The sequence below is a fragment of the Mastigoproctus giganteus genome, chromosome 4 (assembly GCF_048544385.1).
Source record: "Mastigoproctus giganteus isolate SK-2022 chromosome 4, ASM4854438v1, whole genome shotgun sequence".
NCBI lineage: Eukaryota > Metazoa > Arthropoda > Arachnida > Uropygi > Thelyphonidae > Mastigoproctus > Mastigoproctus giganteus.
The window spans coordinates 225780460-225804421 of NC_143578.1; the positions used below are offsets into that span (position 1 = coordinate 225780460).

Here is a 23962-nt window from a genome sequence, read left to right on the forward strand (position 1 = left end):
ATCAGCAAACTTCTGCGTATCTGTTTTCGTATCATATGGCATAGTAGACAACTCTAAATAATTCAGAGAAACATCTGGATTTTGCTCTTCATTTGCTGTCTAGGATGCAGGCGAGCAGTACTAGTTGTTGACTTTGAAATATTCTGTAGATTGACAAGGCGCATTTCCAATTGAACGGCAATGTCAACATTCAGAATTATCGGATATGGGGATTATCACATCCACGTGTGGTCGATTAAATTCCACACCTCCACTGGATGTCTCACGTCGCTAAGTCCATTACAGGACCATTTTTTGGTAGGGGTGGGAAATTGGGCCATGGTCGCATAAGGGCATGTCAATATTAATTGACACACCCTTATGGGACAATGAACTTAAGAGTCCCTGAAGAGGCGGGACTCTTAAGTATCTGCATATGAGCAAGAAAATTCATTCCCACAAACAAAAAGGTCTCAATGTTCATTTTATTGTCCCTCCATTCAACATAAAAAAGACTGTTAGTTTTTTCTTCCCCCTGAGAGCTTGTGCCTGAATGCAGTTGCCTCCTCTCTTTTATGTTAAGATGTCCTTGTGCCTCTGTAAGGTGGTGCACAATACCATGTTCCTCTTACCTAGTGTGTTCTTCCTAATTCCTAAGCTAGAGGCTGCTTAGACACAATGGTGTACATGCAGGATGGAGTTTTATGGTATACTGCCTACCCATTGCAGAATAGAGTTTTACGGTATGCTGCCTGCCCATTGAGACCGCTGCTTCGCGACACATTTCTCGTCTTTTTCCAATTGCTAAGTCACCTCGCTCCACCGCCCTCAACCCATGAGATTTTTGGTTGTACAATTATTTTAAAGACAAAGGGACACCGTTGAAACACTAAACTGACTTAAGTGATAGTAATGCATACTTGCAAAAATTTAATATCCCATTCACCAATATACAATTGTGGGGTTTTAGGCACATCAGCGACTTACACCAAATTGCGTGTGTTCTGTGTTCGATTTGCCTGTTTTCTGGGCAAAAAACCCAAATTTCTGGGAAGAAAAAACAATGAAAAATATAATGCAGCAATAAAATAATGAAAGGAAAATAGTGAAGGATTGGGGTACATATTCCGAATTAGTGTTCCTTTTGGTGCATGAATGGACTATGAAATAAAGATGCGAATTAGCAAAAAAAAAAAAAAAAATCCAATCATTCAAGAAGGCAAATTCTCATCAATATTCAGTTTAAGGGAAAATGTAAAATATGCCAATGCCAACTCGATTCTGCACTAAGATCAACAAAAATAGCTGCATCACTCAAAAAATCATTGGACATTTTGTGGCAAGCTGAGCACGCGGTACCATATGTAGCATTTTTAGAAATTCTTTTTGATTTTCCTCCTGTAGACAAGGGCGATCTCAGGATTTTCTAAAGTGGTGGAGAGGTAAAGCAGCGTTCTGGGGAATCAGCATGCTTTAGTCATTATCTAGCGGTAAACAATTAATCACATTTTGATCACAGGGGGAGGGTTATAGTCCTTTAGATAGGCGGTCAAGTCAACTTAGCGTATTTGTACATTTCATTTCCTTTTTCATTAATCAAATTAAAGATGCAGTGTTACCGTTGCATCTATAATTTGATGTCCAGTTATAATAAAAATAGTTTTATATGTAAAAACAGCCGTTAATAAAAAGTTTTATTTGTCCCTCTCAGCTAAGGGCCTCCTGTTCGGGTGCCATGAAAAATTTACTTCCTCTTTGTACGCCGTTGCCCCTGCTGTCCTTCGTTGGTGAAGGACAGTAGGTGCAATGACACTAAATATATTCGTATTTTATAATTATCAACGAAATCTCATATATTACAAAATTCTGCATTCACCAAATCCTATTTCAATAATTAACTCAATTTTTAATCCTTACAGAATACCAGGATGTCCGATGGCTGTGAGAAAAAGGAAGCTATTTGATTCTCATCCATCGCCCAAAGAGCCAAAAATACGGCGTTTAGAGAGCCGTAGGACTCTTGTTGCTTCTGAAATAACGAACATTAACTCTGAAGAATCCGAATTAAGACCTGAACTTAGCGAAAATGATTCATATTTAGAAGACGAAGAAGAAGAAGAAGAGGAAGAGGAAGAAGAAGAAGAGGAAGAAGAAGAAAATGGACAGTTCTCTAATCTAGAGTGCATCAGTGACACAATAAGGTGTAACACATTCGCCACTTCAAACACTGTAGAGAGCCATAATGAATGTGGTGAATCAGGATCGACAAGGATAAATTGTGCGGAAATGATGTCAGTGTGTGATTCAAGAACGTTAGCAGATCACACGAATGGTACCTTCACAGATTTATCAGATTTAACGCATCCAGCAAACGAAATAAGAGACACATTGGAACACATGAATTATTTTTCCCAACCACAGTGGATCTGCAGCGAAGAAGCTGTGGTCAAAGTGGTGGTTCAGGAAGCTGTAGACGCAGTTAGTATGAAAGTGGAAGACGATTCTCCGGAATTAGACGAGGACACAAGGCGTATTCAGGAAGCAGAAGCTGCTCTGCGAAGTTTATCCGGTGATTTTGGGCAGTCAGAAACATGCAATTTCTTTGGCGAAGCTGAAGACAGACCATTTTTTGAAAATCTCTTTGAAAAAAAGGACACTGAGAAAGGTGCATCTACGGGAGAGTCCGTAACAAACTCATGGAAAGATGTTGTAACACTTAGTGCGTCCTCCAGTTCTTGCAGCAGCAGTGAACGATCACCACTACGTTCTCCGATCCTGTCCCCTGTGACAACGATACGAGAGGATCACAAGGAGGAACAAGAGCCAAGTCCTTACTGTAAAGAAGAAGAACAACTTCCTCCAACTCCAAGCAAAGAATACAGTAACGATGCTCCGCCATGCATAGAAACCAGACCAATAATCCACAGGAATCAAGGGAGTCGGGAGGAAGTTTACGAAGAGTACCATTTTAATCCCCCTCATCCAGGAAGGGGAGATGCGTACGATGTAGAAAATCTATTAAAAATAGAGGAGGAGTGCGCAAACATTCAATCTCTTGTCGAATCCAGTGGCTTCGCTGTCTCTGGTGATGACGTAAGTGCTCAAGGACTGGTTCACAATTTTCGGCGTAGTCTAGATGGCACCACGAGGCACCCCCAGGACTCTCTCTCTATGATTACCCGATTGGACGAAAGCTGCTGCAAATCCGTGTGTTCGCAGCTCCATTCATCCCCAAGTAACGAATACTCCCCCCATCCGTGCGACAACACCCTCGCGACCAGTGGCAGTAGCTTTCATCCAATCTCTTATCAGTCGTCTCCCTCGTGCTCAATGGGTAGCCCTCAGCCAAGGCGATACACAATTCTCGAATTAAAGCTTCAGGAACCTCCAAAGAGGCCAATGACTTTCGAAGAACATCTGTTGCCCATTCCCGATGATGATAATCCTCTTGTTATTGACGAAAGCAGACTGAGGCCGCTAGATGATGAAGACTCGTGCAGTGAGCCAGCTTCCAGTCCAGCTCCTCTTAGTCACCAGGGTACACCGTACAGCTGTTGTGAAATTAATCCAATGTCTCCGCTTTCTGCACCAACGCCGCAGACACCATCAGACATAGGAAGAGATGAGAGACGATTGTTGGACTGTCAGCAGTCATCACCAGATGGTCCACTAAGAGGTTAGTAAATTATTTTATAACTTTCATAGACTAGAAAAATGAATGAAAATATGAATACAGTACTGTGAAAATTGACACTATCATTTTCTTATTAGTAAATAGCACTGTTTAAGAAAAGGAATTAAAACAATCAGGTGAAGTTATTAAGTGAATTCCAAAGAGGCTGATCATTAAAATGATAAACATTTAATTCTGTTTAAGAGTTTATAAAATAATTCTCTATTTTCAGCAACAAAAACGGAAGAAAAAATAAGCATTATACTTTGTAAAACAAGAACACTAACAAAATATTTCACATGTATTTCCATTTCACTTTATCTTAGGATTCATATCCGATAAAAAAGTGTATGTCTTTCTTCTATATACGTTTAATATTTTATTATCCTTAAATATTCAAATTGAATAGAATATTTAATAATGAAATTTTAATATCATTTATTTTTTACCTTTTATTAAAGTTATCGTGCATTTAAATTAATTAGAACTTACTTTTATAGGATTCGATTTTACGCTTATTTGAGTAAAAGGGAAAAAAAAATGTAACCAAGGGAAAAATTAAACGTAACTTAACAAAATGGATAGCTATGTAAAGAATGTCAGGATTATTTAGAAGAATAAATTTTGTTATAGTCAAAATACTAAAAATAATAAAACAGATTTTATGAGGGTGTGGAAGTAAATTAGAAATAATACTTAAAATTTTATCAATCTTGAAGAAAAGGACAATCTCGACTAAATTGTGAAACTGTAAGCAGGACAGTTTTATGAATTTTGAATGAAATAAATTGATTGATGCGGCTTCAATCTGAAGAAGGACAAATAACTTTCGGAGGAATTACTTTAGTCTGTCTGGTAGACGGTATTGAAAAATAACCCCGAAACTTTTGTATGAACTACGCTCTCTACATCTGTCATACAGGTGCCGAAGAAGGAAGCCTACTTTCATCATTATGGGTGCCATTAATAAAGGCACCCTTATTCTATCATTAATCCTAATTAAAGGTCACATTATCTTATAATATGGAACAGCAGTTAAGATTATCATTTAAAAGTAAACTTTTAAATTAAACTGAAACCAGACCTCTCTGAATGAACAATATTGGCCGATCCCAATAAAAATATCGGAGGCATCATTCGAATTCACGACCTTTATACCATAGGCAAGTTCATTACCCATTGAACTAAGCAGAATACAGTTTAACATTTTGGCTTAATGCTGGCAACTATCGTTATATAGAGATTATCGCGATCAGAGCTGCTGTATTGTCTAACAAAAATAACGAATTATCTCGGAATACTTAGGCTAAAAAACCGGAAATTTTCAAAATCTGGTTTATATTAGGTCCTCGGGGCTGTCGGATTTATGAGGATGTATTGTGAATATCTAAACAATTTTAAACTGCAATAAATTTATAATACAGTCTTCAAACAACAGACTATTAAAATGTATATAATTAACCAATGCCATTATAGGAGGAAAATTCTTTTCTTAATGTTTTGTGAAAAGAACTTAGGTGATTATTCATCAATAAATAATGCAGACGTAAAGGGAAAACCAAATAAACCACGTGAAATTAAGTTTAAGAAGATTTTACTAAGATATTCCTATTAACAGCTTAATCCTTTGGATATATAAGTTAGTGCAAATGCATCATGTCTATATGTAGTAAATTAACCGAAGTTATATCGTGGTGTTATTTTCACAACTGGGTTGTTAGTCGTTATACAGTACCACCCGCAAAAGAAGGGTCAAATAGCCCTGGAACGGGCATCTGGGTGATGGTATCCACTGAGAATAAGTAACAGTAGTCTTCTCTATGGAGTGAAGCGTTACTTATTTGAAGTATAACCGGAGAGGCAACTTGTTGTGAAGGCATTCAAAATACGAGATTCAATGAAACGATGCCATTACATTTAAATTCGGTTAACTTACTAAGTACAGACATAGATGCATTCGCACTAACTTATATGTCTGGAGGTTTTTCCGTAGTCTGAGGCTTTTAGTCCTGTATTTTTTTTATTAAGTCTTGCTCAAACTTTTTCACCAATAATTAATTTGTTGCTCTTTTACATCCTGCCTGAAAAAGCGGTTCCAAATCATCTCTATACAATAAACAATGGTGTGGTCTGGCAACGACTTTCTATAAAGGAACAAATTCCCTTTTGTCTCTACATTTCTATTCATGAAATTGCTGCATATCACAAATGAACAACATGTGTTGTCCTTAGACACTGTATACTGTTAAGCGAAATCCATATCAGATTTTACTTCTAATTTTGGAAGTACAATTTTACTTTTAAGTCGTTTTTCTTTCCAACATCATAAGATAATCTGCGATTACGCAGCTTGAGACTTTAGCCCTAAATGCATCTTAGTCTGCGATTGCTCTTAACCAAATTAAAAACCTCACATATCCTAATAACGTGTTTTAATTACTTATTTTTTTTTTCAAATGAACTAAATAAGTTATCAAAGCCTTAGTGCAGCAGAATTGTTGCTACTCTGTAGGATTCAGTGTCCGATAACTTTTTTTTTTTACTTTATTTGAGAAAAAGCCTTAATTTGAGGAAAAGTTTCCGCTAGTTGCGCTTTTTCCTGGAGATCATATTGTCCATTAGAATTACAATGAGTCTAACACCCCAAACATTTCAACACAGGGTTCCAGGATTTCCTACTACACTTCACACTAGATATGGTTTCTTTCTTTCTCTAAGGTGTTCGACTCCATACACGCAATGTATATTATGCTTATCTATAAATGTATGGGACAGAGTTCAGAGAGAGTCACATTCCGTTCTGAGGCGGCTGCAAGCTCTGAAGAATGCTAGCAATTCCCTACGTGTCGCAGTTAAGGCTTAATATCGGAAATCTGTTGTGGTTTGTTGCCTCAATGACCATATATTGCTCTTTGGCATACTTTTCCTTCCTCCTAGAACTGTCTCCACGATCGGTATAACACTTGAATGGACATTTAGGACCATTCCGGCATCTGCCTATGGTTGGTACGCTTCCAGCCAGCTAACCGCTGACTGTCCACTACAGTAAGTCACTTGTGACAGAGTTTCTGTGCAAAGGAACCACGAAACATTACTCAAAAATGTTTAGTATCAGTGTACAATGGAATTGAACGACGACTTTCCACTTAAAACCACTCTCATGTTCGTACTGTATTTTTTGCATTTACTCTGCAAATTTGTATTTGCATTTTTTGTATTTATTTTTTTGTATTTACATCACATACTTGAGCTCTGTACACAATTTCGGTTCAATTTACCAAAGTTAAGTGCACAAACTCGGGTGTGAATTAACTAGGGTGCAGAAAGCATATTGGCCGACATATTGAGTTAATTTGCATTGTGCAATGTACGTAATTCCAAAAGTGACAGTTCATTGATAGTACAGCGTGTCCCAAAAGTCACTGTGTATTTTGGTGAAACAGTGTGATTTCCAAATAAATTTCATTACGACAAGTATATTTATTCTTTTTTTACATAAAACACAAGTGCAGTCTATTTGTAATGTGTTAGAAATGTTATTATAATTTTTATTAATTTTTTTTAATGTTTTCTTTTCCGACCCATAATTCATGATGAATGTTCAAGAGCGAAATTTTGTTGTAACGTCCTGCATCAAAGGAACGAAATTTTGTGAAATTAGGGAAAGATTTTCAAGATGATTTCATAGTCATGTCCTACAGACAGTGCGATTCGCGCACTGGTGAATAAGTTTAAAATAATTGGGTCTGTGAGTGACGAGGACAGATGTGGACTCCCAAAGACAGCACGTGACAGCATTGAGTCAATTTCAGAAATGTTCGAAGAGGACCAAAATTATCAGTTAGGGAGGGATCTAGAAGACTGAACATACCCAAGACATTACTTCACAGAATTTTGCATTCGACAATGATGAAAAAACTGTTGCATGGCCTGCATGAAGATTTTCCACGTAGAGCAGAAATGTGTGCAGAACTTGTCGATCAAATCCAAAATAGCAGTTTAATGGACCACACTATGAAATCTCCTTGAAAATCTTTCCCTAATTTCACAAAACTTCATTTCTTTGATGCGGGATGTTGCAACAAAAATTCGTTCTTGAACATTCATCGTTAATTATGGGTCTGAAAAGAAAACAATACAAAATTAACAAAAATTATAATAACATCTCTAACGCATTACAAATACTTAAGTTTTATTTAAAAAATAATAGATATATTTGTCGTAATGAAATTTATTTGAAAATCACACTGTTTCACCAAAATACTCAGTGACTTTTGGGACACCTCGTCTTATATGCAGGCTGTCGCTCATTCTCAGAAGATCATAATTTTTATTTATGGCTGAATACCACTTCAGGCCCGACGGCAGGGGACACACTGCACTCAGGCCTGCAATTCTTTAAGGAACCTAGCCAAGACCTTAATATTATATTTTTAAATAATAACATTCATTTTCCATAATTGGTAAAAACATTCCACAGACTAAAATATAATATATTTTTTTATTTTATAACATGTTTATCTTATTGATTTATGATATGTTAGAATTGACTTTTTGCTTTTTTAACCCTCATATTTACATGCGGACACATACACGGCATTCACTTTGCACCGTAATCCGCATTAACGCTCGATGTCCTGGAATATCTCTGTATTTCCATATCTCCCCTTGTTTCTTTTTCTGTTTTATTATTTCAGTAACATTCGGTGTGATAGTATATCAAATTTCTTAAACCATTTTCTTTTCATTTATGCCTTTGCAAAAAGCACAATAACTGTGATGGCTGTCTTTCCACACAGTGAAAAAAAGCGTAAATTCGAATGTCGCCTGAACAGGAGGTAAGTCTACATACACACACACACACACACACACGTGTGTGTGTGTCTATCCTTCCGACGGGATTAAAATGGTTCTTAAGAATTAATCCAGTCTCCGACGGGATTTGAACCCGGATCTTTCTAAACGAGTGAAATCACGTAATGTGCTAGCACTTTATGGCTTCACAGTTCCCTCAGCGTTTAATCTAAAACAACCCATAGATGACATGCAATTTACACACGTAATATACTGTTGCTTCATGGCCTTAACTGCTTCAACGCTTCCTCTGAAAGAATCCGACCCTTATTTGTAATTCCTTTCGAACACAGTTTATTCTTAATAATGCCAAGAAAAAATAAGATGCGTGCCATGGTGTAAAATCTGATGATCCGATAATAACTCATAATTATCTAATGATACCGTTTTGCTTTTATCATATCATCACACAGTCGGAATTAATTCGTTTATTTCATTCTTTTATGTGTTATTAAACACTGATTTTGCAGAATTCCTTCAGCCACAAGTTCCGTTGGGGGGGGGGGGAACATCTGGTTCTTTATTTCTTTAGTTATAAAATGAAATCATAATATTTATAGTTAATCTATATCATTAATAAATCGCCAGCTATACTATGTTAGATTGCTATATTTCAACGAGCCCTTTCTAAAGAAAAACTAAAATACAGTTGTCAAAATTTTGAATTAATTACTTCCCACCAAATGATGACTGAATTATTCGTGTTGATTCACTGCATACAAAATTCTCCCTATACAGCATGTTCAAAGTCTGATATTCTTTAAAACTCTATCAATTATTATTGCTATTATTTTCATTTTAACCACATTACCTAACTGGCCTGAATTTGTCGATACCGTCTTCATTGCTCCTTTTAGGAATCTATTGAGAGTAGGAATATTTTTACAAAATTACACACACACACACACACACACACACACACACACACAGGGAGATATAAATTTTAAAAGGATGGTTGAGAATATATGTGCGTAAATTTTTGCATTCAAGCAATCTAAAACAACCTGTCTCTGTAGAAATCTGTTGGAATAAACTTCTACCTAGTGTGATGGAAGTGGGTAGTTTGATGAAAGTTAAAGAACGTATTGGCAGGAATGAACAAATGAAGTAGGTGATTTTTTTTTTATATGTCTGATACTCTATAAACTTTGTTTCCTTGTATCATGCTGCCAATACTAATATTACTTAATCAATCCTTTTATTTTGTTTTCGACCTTGAAAAATACTACAATATTTTTACAAAATTATAGCTACAAATTTTAAAAACATTTTATCAGAGGCAAATACAATAACGGAAACAAGACTAACTAAGGGTATTTATCCACACAATCTTTATTATTATTCATATGCCACTATATGTTGTTCAACGCTGTAAATAGTTACATACTGATTTTATATTTTTGAACATTTTACATTTTTGCGTACAGATGAATTAGTATTTAAACAGTGTAATGTATGCACTACTCCAAATAAATAATTTTCATGTAAAGTTACTATGTCGTGCTGCCATCTAGTGAGCTTTCTTTGTTCTAAACTGCGCAGATTAGCAAACATGAGAACACAAACATCAAAAAACTCCACGTTATGAATTTTCCGTTATGAATTTATAAAGATATTCAGGCCGATAAAACAGTGAGTAAGTTCCCTCGAAATGATGTTTGGCTCTTTTATTGGGATTAATTTCGTACTCTCATTTCTTTAAGATATTTTATTAATGTTTATCGAAATAATTCTGTTGAAATGCAGATTATAAGCACAAAAATTATGGTTTTCCCAGAAAAACATTCTGGATGTGATCTTTACATAGATTCACTTTGTATTTTTCTGTATTCCACTCTGTAAACAAATTGATTCTGATTGATTAAATCTATAAAGTTCAGGCTGATTTGCATCACAGTCTGAACTCAAGGAGCCCTCGCGGTAGCATAGTTGGCAGAATCGCTGTCCTCCACATACCGGATGGAAAAGACCCGAGTTTGAATTCCGTCAATGATGCGAGAAATTTTTATGCATCTCTTTCACAACGTGGCTGAGTTAGTTGGTCTCAGGAGAGAATAGTATGGTTTATTCTCCCGGAAACTCAGGTTTTTCGTCCAACAAACAGCAAATCGATTATAGAACGCACGCAATTTACAGACATATTATATACGGTGCAATATGACTAAGTTGCAGTGCGCCTAAAAATCTACAACAGCCAACTAACCCTGCTAATTGAGTTCAAAGTGATACGGTTAGGATGAATAATATCAATGTTCTGTTTGGTGTTCCGAATTTGTATGGGCCTTTTTCACAATGTGGCTGAGTTAGTCAGTCTCAGGCGAGGGCTGTGTGATTTCCCTCGGGGAAACTGATTTATCGTTCAATAAACAGGCAAATCAACCACAGAATACACGAAATTCTCACACACACACACTACTATAGCCTAGTAGCTTTAGTTGTTTTTTTTTTTTTTTTTTTTTGGGTTAAGCACCGATATAATATATAGCTCTTCAAGGCCACGAATGAAAAGCAAATAACGCTTACTAAGCTGACTGTGAACATTTAAACTCGGTGAAAATTACATAGAATGGTATTCCAATCAAGGCAGTCGCAGAATTCTGTTCTACTGAAGATGTCTAGAGATGATAGTGATGATAGACATATATTTAAGTGACGCAACTTAAATATATGTCTCACGGACATCGGCCCAACAGCTTGCGATCACGATGGATTAAACTGAAGAGAAATTTCACTGAGAATGCGTTTTTTGTACACTATTTTGCAAACACGCTGAGGTCAACATGGATGAGTGGTAGGAACTCAGCTGGCAGGTTGTTGTTGTGTATTCTGGCGCAAGGGCTACTTAGGCCATATTGCGCCTCCCGACCTCAGCTGGCAGAAAAACGGTCAGAAAGGTGAGAGCTTTCCGAGAGCACAGCTTAGGAGTTGTAGATTTACTTAGGGTAACTCCTAAGCTTGAAAAAAAAAAAAAAAAATTCAAGCTTAGGAGTTACCCTAAGTAAATCTACAACAACACGTGTCTCAGACAAAAGTGTAGAAATTTGGCAATAAGTAGCTTAACTGTAGCAACGAACCCCCGTGTTAGTGATGCGTGAGCAGCCTTCGTATCTATAGTGTTTAAGCCATTGCAGTTCTGCATTGTGGGGGAAATTTGTGAATGGCCCATTTGAGAAGCCACAGTTCTGATGCGAAGATGTGTTTCGTTACAGGAGCGGCCGATGACCAAACTTCAGCTACATATAAAAGAGGTCAGCTGTTGTTGTTGTTGTTGTTGTTATTTGGTTTTTAGGAGCATTGGCAACTAAGGCCATATTGCTCTGGGAATATGCGCTGGTCACTCCCTGAACATTCCGCATCCTCCGTATTTGGTGGTCACGGGCTCGAACCCCGGTCTAATCAAGAAGCGTATGCTACGCACTGCAGCTCCTGCCCTCCTGGCTACGGAGGCGCCAAAGAGGTCAGCAGACGGTTGTCTGAATGTGTTACTACTAGTGTTAGCCATATGGTGCATAAGGTCCAGGCATTTTCAAAAAAAGCTACTTGTATGTTTCCTTTATGTATGTTTTTCCTGTATGTTTTCAATTCAGCTGGCCTTCGAATTTATCCAAACTATCAGCCTCGACTGACTACCCATGGAAACAACGTATTTTAGCGAATTCGCTGACTAAAAGAAAACTTCCTGCAATCCAGTCTAAACCTCCTCCCTCCGAAATTGTAATTTATGCCCCCTTGTTCTGGATCATTTATAATAGTGAAAATTCCCCTTATCCATTTTATTTTCTTCCTTCAGAACCTTATACAAAACGCAATCTAGTTGACAAGCCTTTTAGCCCACATATTCGAAGTCTTTTCTCATTCCGGTATTCGTTTGGAGATCACACCATGACTGCTCATTTTTGGATCCTTTGAAGCTTACTGTCTTTTTTTTTTTTTTTTTTAAGGTGTGATACTTGTACGCAGTATTATAAATGCAGCTTTTACAATTGCCTTATACAGAGGTGTTATGATCTCCCTATCTCCACAAATGAAATGTTCGATAAATCATCGACAGGATACACCGACCCTCCATGTTTACATTGCTCGGAGAACTTCATGTAATAACCAAAGCTCTTTTTTCATTCCTCTGCTATTTTTGGTTCAATTCCACTAAGACCTTTTGCGTTGTTATTCTCAAAGTGTAAGACCATGCAATTTGCTGCATTCGAAAGACAGCTGCTACTTTTTTGACCATCTCTTAGGTCTGTACAAGTTGCCCTGAAGATGATGAGCTGGGCGCTAATCCTTAACTACTATACTGATCTTGATACCTACTAATAGAAACCTCATGGACACCCTTATCAGAATCCAGAAAGCCCTCAACAACAGGACCCAGCTTGATGTTCTTTTCTTTGATATAAAAGCGGCCTATGACAAAATAGACATAACAGCTCTAATCACCATTCTCCAGTATTACTTCAACATTACAGGAAATATTCTCAGCATAATTAAATCAATTTTGGAGCATAGATATCTCATCATCTCACATCGCAGCTTTCGGACAACATGCATTACTAATAGGGGTGTCTCACAAGGGGGAGTCCTATCATCAACCCTATTTGCCGCAGCTCTAGAGCCCTTCCTGGCATCCCAAACTGATTTCCAGTCATACTCTGTTGACCTGAAACTCAACATCACATCTTCTGACCAAAAAACCAGGCTCTTAGCCCTACTCTGGAGGCAAATAAAAAAAAATCTATCAACTGAAACCATTTCTGGCCTCACTCGGACTACAGATTAACCAAGCAAAGACAGCTCAAATGTCTTTCACCTGGAAGAAGTCATGCAATAACATCAATGTTACCATCAAGGGATCACCCATTCAAAAGGTTAAAACGTACAAGGATCTGGGGTTAGTATGGGAAGACGATCTGACCTTACAGGCTAATCTCCTAAACACGAAAACAAAAATGTATTATGCTATGGGGGCGATCCGCCAGATACTAACGGGATACATAATGCTGAATTGGTAAAGAAATAGTCCTCCGACGTCTCTATCCCATTCCACTTTATGCAGTAATTATTTGGTCTTCTGCCCCTACAACACACTTCAACAAGTTCCTCAGCCTGGAATACCGGCTCTTGAAATGGCTCAAATGGTGGACTGGCAACCAATACACTATCTCTAGAACCCAACTCTACATCAATCTCGAAGTCACCTCCTTGGAAACAACAGAGTGTGGTAGCTAACCTTCTTACACTGGCCAGACTAATCACAGGACAACTCGACGCCCGTGATATCGCTGATCTGATAAAAAAAAAACCCCGAATTGCTGGAAGAAATCAAGTGGACCCAAGACTCCCACTTAGAATCAGTTTCAACAACCTCAAAGGCCTGACACGCATGTTTCCTGGAAACAGAAAATCTGGTTAACAATCTATCCATCAATCTTGATAAATTCTACCAGCAGCATGCATACAGACGCCAGAAGCTAATGGACACCTACACAAATCTACTGTTATGACCCACAGGAACACCACCAGAAGGTAAATATGGACTGCCTCAACCAAAGAAATGCTCTCTATTTTTTTTATATTTTTGTGCATATCTCAATGTTATTGTTCAGCACTTTTAGATAAATTTCTTAATTTGGAACACTTCGGTATTCCACAATTTTCAAGTACTGTATGTAAATAAAAAAAAACTCTCTAAATATTGTACCTTTCGGGTTAAGCACATGTGTTCTATGTAATCCTGGACACATTACTCTACCTTAACCTTTGAATGTGAATATCACCCCCCCCCCCCTAGCTTACTGCTGTCCAGGGGATGGTTCTCGAGCAGAGCAATAAACAGATAATGATAATAATAATATCTGAAAGTTTTGATATCACGCCCGCTATTCGTCGATGTCATTTAAGAAAATCAAAAACAAGAGTGGGCCCAGTACGATCCTTGATAACTTCACATCTTACATTAGACAAATGCGAAAAATAACCATTAATCATACCCTTCTGCCTCCTGCCATCCATTTAAAGAGTTTCTGTAATTCTAACATGTTCAAACTTATAAAATAGCCGCTCTTGCTGCACTGAATCAAATTTGCTGAAATCCAAGTGAATAATGTAGAAATCATTTCCAACATCCAGTTCACGAGTAACCCTGTAAAAATATCTAGTCAGGTTAATTAAACATTACTTCCCCTTTACAAAACCATGATATTTATTTATCAAATCTGTTTATTGCTCTGCTCAAGAGCCACCCCCTGGACGGCAGGAAGCTGAGGGGGGGAGTAATATTTACATTCAGAGGTTAAGGCAGGGACATGTGTCCGGGAGTTACATGGAGCACATGTTTGCTTAACCTGAAAGGTACAGAATTTACAGTGTTTTTAATTTTTACTTTACATACTTGAAAATTGTGGAATACTGAAGTGTCCCAAATTAAGAAGGATATTATTTTATCAAAAAGTGCTGTACAAAAACATGAGAAACGTGTTTCCGTCACAATTCAATTTCTATCTAAATGACCCTGTATTGCACTCACGATTACTGCTTCCATCATTTCCTCTAACAATGAACCCCGACTGACCGCTCGGTAGTTACCCACATCGCTCTCAGGGCCCGCTTTATGCATTGGCGATATGTTGGCACTTCCCAGCCCAAAGGAATCTGTCCAGAATCCAATTAATCCCTCATAATTAATCTTAATGGTTCAGTGCACTCTCTTGCCTCCTACCAAAATCAAAATTACTGGGTTATATGTGATCAACTCCAAGAGCGATAGTTGTCACGAGGCGTCTTTCGTCTGTAAATTTAGATGTGATGCACATTAAATGAATAAATTTTATGTTCATGCTCCAGAACGACCGCATAAGGTCAGAGAAGTTTAAGAGAGAGAGAGAGAGAGAATACCAAAACATCACTGTATTTAGTAGTCACGCGGTTGTTGAACTACTATCACTTAAACAGGTATCCTTCTTGCCTGTTCAAATCCATCCCCAACATCAGGAGTTATCTAAGACTTTTCTACACATATTACGCAAGTCCGATCTAATTCGTTATCTTCTTTGTACTCATAAGTGAAAAACTTCTTGTCCCCGTTATGAATATGGCCGTCTAAATTCAGTTAAGTTTTACTAGCTGGTTTAGCCCTTGCTGGATATAATCGCTATCTTCGCACACCTTTGGCAAAAGTCTGGTTTCAAATGCCTTTTATAGATCTTTTACACAACGTGGCTGAGTTAATCAATATCAATCGAGGGCTGCACGGTTTTTTTTTTTCAGAAAACTCCCTTTATTTTCTCTCTCTCTCCAGAAAATGGGCAAATCAACCACAGGACACTTGCAATTTAGGGATATATATATATATATATATATATATATATATATATATATATATAAAAGGTGCAATATGGCCTAAATCGCTGATGTGTCCAAAATCTTAAGACAACTAGAAAAGCAAGCACTTCCACTTATTGGGGTTGATTTTTCAGACTAAATTGCGTTAGATATGCGATTGTGTCAAGAAAAACTCTGTTAATGAATTCTGTTGTTTGGATGGGAACATCTTCAGCTGCGACTAAAATCATGATACTGATATCGTCGGTATAACTGATCAGATCCGTCCTATTGCTGACCAGTGGAGAAATGAGCGCAGTGAATACAAGCACGGAAAGAAGGGGAATCTGTGGGACTTCTGCGGTGAAGTGCCTAATTGTAAACTCTGCCCCCCCCCACTACAAGGCGCTCAACTGTCATATTACGAAGAAGCTTGAATTACGTTTAAGCATTTCGCTCGATGTCATATCATGATTACGAAAAAGCCAGAAGAGACAGAGCAGAACATCTCCAAGCGCTGGAGTAAATTAAGAACGTTGACTGCTTCGAATGCTGCTCTCATTATCCATATAGGTGACTACATTGACTACGGGCTCAGCAGACTTTTCGAAAGTGGAAAGGATGCTGTTTGCTGTGGCAGCAAGGCGACTGGTAAAAGAAAATCTGTTTGGAACGGAACAATGGATCTGCAGAGGTGAACTTGGGAAAATAAGCCAAGTGAAAATGCGTAAAAGTGCCTTTTCTAGCAACCTGAGGAGACTGGAACCGTTAGCGACCGGACTATGATGCTTCACAACTGTGGGAGCGCGAGTTTTTGCTAACGGTGCGATAAGAGAGATATTCTATTGGGGAGGGGGAACTGTAGAGGACGGAGTTGAAGATAATAGTGAAATGATGATGTAATGGCTGAGACATTTTAGCAAGAACTGAGGGACTCCGTTATCACCGGCAGTAGCGGAGGTTCGAATGGAAATGATGGCAGCAATAAGCTACTCCATACCGATGACCAATAACATTAGCAATCCATCCTCTGATTCAGTGATGGCAGAGATTGAACAGGTCAACATCCGTGTTGAATCTGATGATGTGATGAAGCCATTTATTGGATCCAAACGGGGGTAGTGGCAGAGACATAAGAGTAGGGAGGTTTTCTCTTGTGCAGAGTGTTATCAAAATAGACGTTTATTGCATTCGACTTGACACGATTAAATTCTGTGCGAGTTTAACTGGAAGCCGACTTTCAGATTGAAGATCCTCAGACTCAAGGTCACTTAGTGCGCTAATTCACCAGTAAGCTTTTGTTATGTGTGCAGCGAATATACAACTAACTCTCACAGACGGGATATAACGGCCCTGTTAAAGCACGATGAAGCCGAGAGTCAAACACACATGCTTGAGTGGACCGTGATTGAAGCCTGCATGACTGCTAAATACAGGTAGCAATTGTATTTATTGTCAAAATTTTAAACTCTTAAAAAATTGTAAACTCTGACCTGGAGGTCGGGCAGAGTATAAATAAGAATATGTTAAACCCTTTTTTTTTTTTTTGCTACAAAATAGGTAATCAGGAAAAGAAGTGGGCTCCTCATACACGCTGCGCTAATTGTGCTTTGCGTCTCAGAGGCGGGTTAAAACAAAGTGTGACTGCCATTTGCTGTTTCCGTAGTGTGGAGGGCCAACTACTCATGGAGGGGGGTCAACTACTCATGGCAGTATGCTGGTAGACTCTTGCTGGAAATTGATCAGTGAAGTTCCTAATCATTGCAAAAGAAAAATCAAAACTGATCACTGCAAAAGAAAAAGAAAACGAAAATAAAAAAATGTGACCATATTTTTACGCCGCTTACAAAAGTCAAACTAGAGCGTAAGTAGTACGCGTTTGAGTTTACCGTGGTTCGAGCTAATGAGATTGCTAAATACGAGATGTTCTTTTATTCTTTATTTTGTAAACTCGTCTGATCATATGTGGCCACCCAGAAGTATAAAACAGAAAATTTCATTAAAAATTTCAATAAACATAATCTACATTCCTCTATAAATCTGTGGGTGCTAAGCAATATCTCACTTCAAATTTGGATTCAGTTCACTAAAATCCATAATCTGCATCATCTTTTGGAAGGAAAAAAAATTAAAAGATTAAAAGTTGTTGTCCAGTGTTATCAGGGCAGTAGATGATAAGAAAATCGCAATTTTTAAGATCACAAGTGCGCTATATACCTTTTCGGAATTTGTCTTGAATTAAATAAATCGTTAGATGTTTTAACTCGTTCGTTTATATCAAGAAATGATTTAAACGGGAAACTGTCGTAAAAATTATTGAAAAATCGGAATAACTGCATATAAGATGGGCAGAAGATCATCATTACACAAAAGTCTTCAAACGCGACGAATACAATTATCCCCCCCCCCATTAATAAATAATATAAAAGATGTCAGCCGAGTTCTTTCCCCTGATGTCACATAGGGACATACAGTATTTTTAAATATGCTACCGTATGTTCTAGAGGAATTTTTAATAGGCTTTTAAACTCGTTAAAAATCGTAAACTCTTTTTTAGGCTGTGTGGGAGGCGTTCTTTTAAATACGCTCTCTGAAGGAGGAAAAAATGAAAGAAAGAAAAATATACTTTTAATTGTTTTGTTTTCTGCAGGGCCACAGAGCCTGAGGAGTTTACACGATAAAGAATACAAGAACACTACCGTATTTAACAATCACTTGGGCTCGAAACGCGATCAACTCAAATTTGTGTGCTGCTGTACCCCCCCACATTAACCACTATACTTCTAGCTCTCAGAAGATCTATTACAGGCTACTCTTGGTGCTTCCTGCGAAAAACAAGTGCCGTCAAAACTTGCTCCATAAAATAATGAAAGTTATGAATGCGATTCCCAATCTTTCCCACTGAATTGCAATTTGTTATAAGTATATCATACGGTCCTTCCCACTGCTTTACATGTTTGCAATGACATGTTCTGCTGTTGGACGCTTCGAAGGACAGCCGAAATCCTGTTTTATCGTAAGTTGTCTGTCCTTTATGGCACATATAATTGAGATAATAGTGGGTTTATATGATATCAAGGGTATTTCATAACTAGTACTCAGGGTTTGCGCAATATAATGGTGAAATCCTGATGGAATGTTGCAATGCTTCTTACACTAAAAATCAGACTAGGAATGGAGAATATCGAAGATTTTCCTTCACAGCTATCTGTACGAGAAGACAAAGAGTTCCATAGTTTCGAGGGTGAAAGGCAAAGAGATTGTACTTTTATACCACACGCATGGATTGTAAAAAATCTTAAAATACATTATAAATTATATAAAATACTCTTATACCACTTATGAATTGAAATGCTATAAATAGACAATCACCTCGATATCTAAACTTAATATAACAGTGGTAACGTTTCGAGATTCTATTAAATATCGTCTGCAGACCCGGTAAAAGTAGAAAAAAAATGTCCAAAACTGGGAACTAACTTCCTTTACAAATCCATAGAAAATTCATTGTACTCACTGTTGAACAACGACAAATATAACAATAAAAATAAAATGAAATGAAAAGATCCTTTATTTTTTTTATTTACCTAAAAATACGTACAATAACAGGCCAACGCTGAATGAATAAAAGCAGAACGTCATACAAAGATCCAAATGCAAGAAATTATTTAATTATACAAGGCGGTTATAATGTCCTTTCCAGCTTCTGTAAAATTTAATAACTCGAAAACTATACGTAGTATCCATAAGCGTTTTTTTTTATTATTGTAATTGGTATATGTGAGAGTTTTTTAACAATAAAATTTATTTAAAAATTTGACCTCCGTGGGCTATACAATTTATTCAAGATAATAAGCAAATTAGCTTCTATATTCGTTATAAAAGGGAATGAATGGGATAGCAGAATTCGAGGTTTTTCTCGTCATGATTTTATTTTTCATCGTCAAGATAAAAAAAAAAAAAAAAGCTTGAAGCTGTAGTCTTAATTAAGTAACCAAGTCCGTTTTAAAATGATACCTAAAGATAAAACATTTTTAATTAAACTTTATTACAAGAATAGTGATATTTGAATAGTGATTATTGAAGCTCTTCGAACGTATCAAAGAGAAAAATGTCTTAGAAATCTCCTTGTTCGAAAATAACCGTATTAAATATTGTAAACCATTTTAAAGAAGGCTACTTAACTCCCAAGCCTAGAAGCGGTCGTCCATCAGTATCACAATAAGTGATTCAAGAATTGATGAGGTTGCTACAACAACTCTTCAGATTTGAAGGACGTAATACGCCGTAATGAATATTCCATCGGAAATTTTGAAAGGAACTATGGATAACACAATACCCTGTCTTAACCATCTTTAAGAAAATAATTGTGGGCACGTGGAAATTTAATTGTCAATAAAAACTGGTGAAAAATATACTATCGTCAGTATATCTCTAAATTAATCACTTTGCGCGCCATCATGGTGTCAAATTGCGAACCAATTTTCTCATGTTTAAAAGATTCTACACTGATTACAGTGCAAAAACTGCTATTCGATAGGACCTCGCTTGCATGCTGTACAAGAGGCGATTGTAACTAGCAACCAATTGAATAAATAAATAAAAACCTATAGTTTGCGAGTTATTAATTTTTAAAAGTGGGAAAGGACTTTATAGCCATCATATGCATCGATTCATATTAGATTGGGAGTCTACATAAATCTAACTCCTTTCCCACCAAATAATTTTCGCATTTTGTGAAAATAAATTACACACAAAATAATTTTCGCTTGAAATTTGAACCACATTTTGTGCTTCCTGCTAATTCTTGACACAGATAAAAATAAGTGCAGCAGTCATTTTGTCGGTTCACCAAACGCGGATAACGGGACCACATTCCAGTACGAATGTCTCAAGATTATGAAGGACATCAGGAGATATCGTCTAACATTTCGACTGAGCATCCCACGATTATGCCACTGTAGTCAATAGCGGATCAACAAGTCTCATTGTTCTTTCCATCTCATCCCACAGATCCTCTACACGGTTGAGATCTAAGGGTTGGCGAGCTAAGGGAGGAGAAAGAATTCCTACGAACGTGCTCATGTCATAATATCTGCATAAGTTTGGCGAAGTAAAATTATGCACTGTACGGTAAAAACTGTCATCGCCTTGGGGACAACTTTCATGAGAAATGTATTTGATCCTCAACAGCACTGAGATACTCCACTACGATTATATGTTGCGTTTGCATGAAATGACTCAAAGACTCAACAAACTAGTTGTTGCCACCAACGAAATAGTTTTTTAAAATATTACAACGAATGCCCACAGCCTGAACTTGGTGAACCACGCAGAGTGTCAGATTTATTACGATCAGTGTCTACTATGGGCATAGCGAGAAAGGAAATGTGATTTATCTGACCAGTACAGTTTTCCAATCGTCGACTAATATTCAGCTGCAACTTTCCTTGCACCGTACAAGTCGCAGTTGTCGGGGATGTGGCATTATGTAAGGGAAGCAGAAAGAAGTTACTTAGCTATGACTGACATCACCAAAAAAAAAAAAAAAAAAAAAACGACACTTCCCATTTCACCTATTCATTCCCTCCAATAGTTTGTCTAGTTCTTCCTTGAATTTATTTAAACTTCCACAACAGATGGAAACTTGTTCCAACAATCAACCAAATGCTGGCTAAAGGCAAACTTGTGGCATATCTATTCTGCGACTGTCCTTCCTCAATTTGAACTTGTGCCCTCTGATGTGTGTAGTCTGAGCAAGAGGAACAATCTCCTCGGCATTGAGCTTATTCAATCCATTCAAAGTCTTAAACACCTCAATCAGATCACTTCGCAGGTGCCAAACTTCCAGATGCTGCAATTTGCAGCACTGAAGCATTTCTTGGTAATAGCACCCTTTTTTTTTTTCTCTCACTAATCTCGTTCCGCTTCTCTGCACTCATTCCATTAGCTCTACATTCTTCCTAAAATGAGGCCATCAGACTTGTATGCAATACTCAAAATGTGGCCTAACTATTGTCTTATACAATGGGATAATCACCTCCTCATCCCTGCTAGCAAAATTCCTATATACCATTGATCCCCATGAGCCGTCCTAGCGGATTGTTTGCATTGCTGAAAGAACTTCATATCCGACTGCACAATTACCCCCCCCCCACCCCAACTGCCTTTAAGGCTAAACTTACAGACCTGGGCATTACAGATGAGCCTACTTGCTGCTGTGGAGAGTTGGCACCACCTCATGCATGAATGCCAGCTTTATGATGACCTCCGCTGCCAGCTCATCACCCGGATCACCTTTTTGCCCAGAGATAAAGAACAACACCTCCTGGACGGGAGGCAGGAATATATTGCCTTCTCAAAGTTCGCTGAAGCCTTGTACAGAAGAAGACGGGACCTGAATGCACACTAGCCACATAATGGCTAGAAGCCAAAATGTGCATAACACCAAAGATGACCTACCAAGCAACCATGAAGATAGACAAAAAATATGAATGTATCACTGTTGTGTATATGTGCACATATGTGTATGTTCTTATACGTGTATGTGTACATAAGGTTTTTTTTTTTTATGTCCTAGCCGCTGAAATCTCAGGAAATTACGCGGCAGGACCTGCCAGAGTAACTTAAGTCTACTGGGTTCCTGGTCTGCCTCCACGGAGCGAAGGTGGGGCAACGCTGGGCTCCAGAAGGGGTCCAGCGGCTAAATGACCAGGTGAACAACGGTACACGGCATTACACAGGTACAATACCCACACACTTTTAAACCTCTGGCTTTCCCAGGAAACTGGTACACCCACAAAGAAAGCAACGCGGAGATGGGGGAAACCCTGGTGCCGCATGACAACAATATACCTTACACCTTAGTATAGTACCACACAGTTGGTACGTTACTCTGGGGTTAGAGCAGTGTCCAATGATTACCACTCTATCTTCTCCCACTCAATCGTTCCTTTATCTATAGCAGCAACTTACCCTTAATGCTAAACTGCTCCAATTTGATAGTATAAACCAAAGCTGTGATGCTTAATCCGTTCTACGTTGATCTCAATATTTGTAAAAGAATAAGAGAAGTTTACCAAAATATGATACGGAAGTGTTCTACGTATCATATTGAAGTAAACTTCTCTTATTCTTTTACAAATACTGCTCCAATTTGTACAACAGTCTTTTATGTTCAACAGTATCAAAAGCTTTCGTGAAATCCAAATATATGATACCAAAATTATTTTTATTTTTTGCATCCAGTTCCTTTGTATCCAATCAAACTGGTCAGACAAGATTTCCACTTAATAAACCCATGCTATGTCTGAAGTATAATTGTAGCCTTGTCTAGATGATTCTGCATTACTTTTTTTTTTATCAGATACTCCATTATTTTCCATGGAACAGGAGTTAAACTAACAGGTCTGTAATTACTCGTGTCACCCTCTGATACCCCTTTGCGAATTGAGAATACATTCGCAGATCTCCAGTCAGCGAGGACCTTCCCTGAATCCAAGAAGGCTCATAATTATGGCTAAGGGTTTATTTGCTTTCTTTGCTGCCTCCCTCAATATAATTGGATAGATTCCATCCACCCCCAGATGCCTTTCTTATGTTTAACTTCAACAATTTCTTTACCACTTTCCTCTCAGTTATTACAAAATCATTTAGCTCTCTGTCAGATTTTGATAAACTTCTGGTATCCAGTTCCCTAAAGAATTTCTCATGTGTGAATGTAGATGAAAAATACTCATTCAGTTTGTCAGCAACCTGAGCAGGATCATCAACAATAGAACCACCGACATGAAGTGGACCATTTCGTTCATTCTCTTCCTTCTAGTGTTTACATAAATAAAGAAGACGTTGTTTTTCTTTGTCCTTTTCTAAAGATTTCTCGTAATCTGCCTTCGCTTGCCTAACCCCCTTTTTTGGACTTGATTACAGAGTAGTTTATAGCTAGCATAGGTTTCCTTCTTTGTTGACTGATAATTTATATGCATCCCATGCATTTTCCTCTCTGCCATGAGTCTCATCAGTTCATCTGATATCGATTTAAGCAAGTTATCTTATTGGATAACGTTTAATTTGTTATAGAATAAACAAATGAAATGTTTGATTTGTTGTTTTAAATTAAGCACAGAAGGTAAAACATCG

The 23962-nt window shown here is 37.6% G+C and overlaps 1 protein-coding gene across 3 annotated transcripts in view; it reads left to right on the top strand.

The window, feature by feature from the left end:
• The window catches only part of LOC150087442 (uncharacterized), a 667812-nt gene that overhangs the window by 372477 nt on the left and 271373 nt on the right, over nt 1-23962 (top strand). For all 3 annotated transcript variants that reach the window (XR_016546883.1, XM_090372072.1, XM_090372073.1), the window contains exon 9: nt 1899-3655. Coding sequence is in view for 2 of the 3 variants with exons in the window: in XM_090372072.1 (XP_090228198.1) it covers nt 1899-3655 (1757 nt within the window). In the remaining variant the exon portion in view is untranslated. The remainder of the gene's footprint in view (nt 1-1898; nt 3656-23962) is intronic.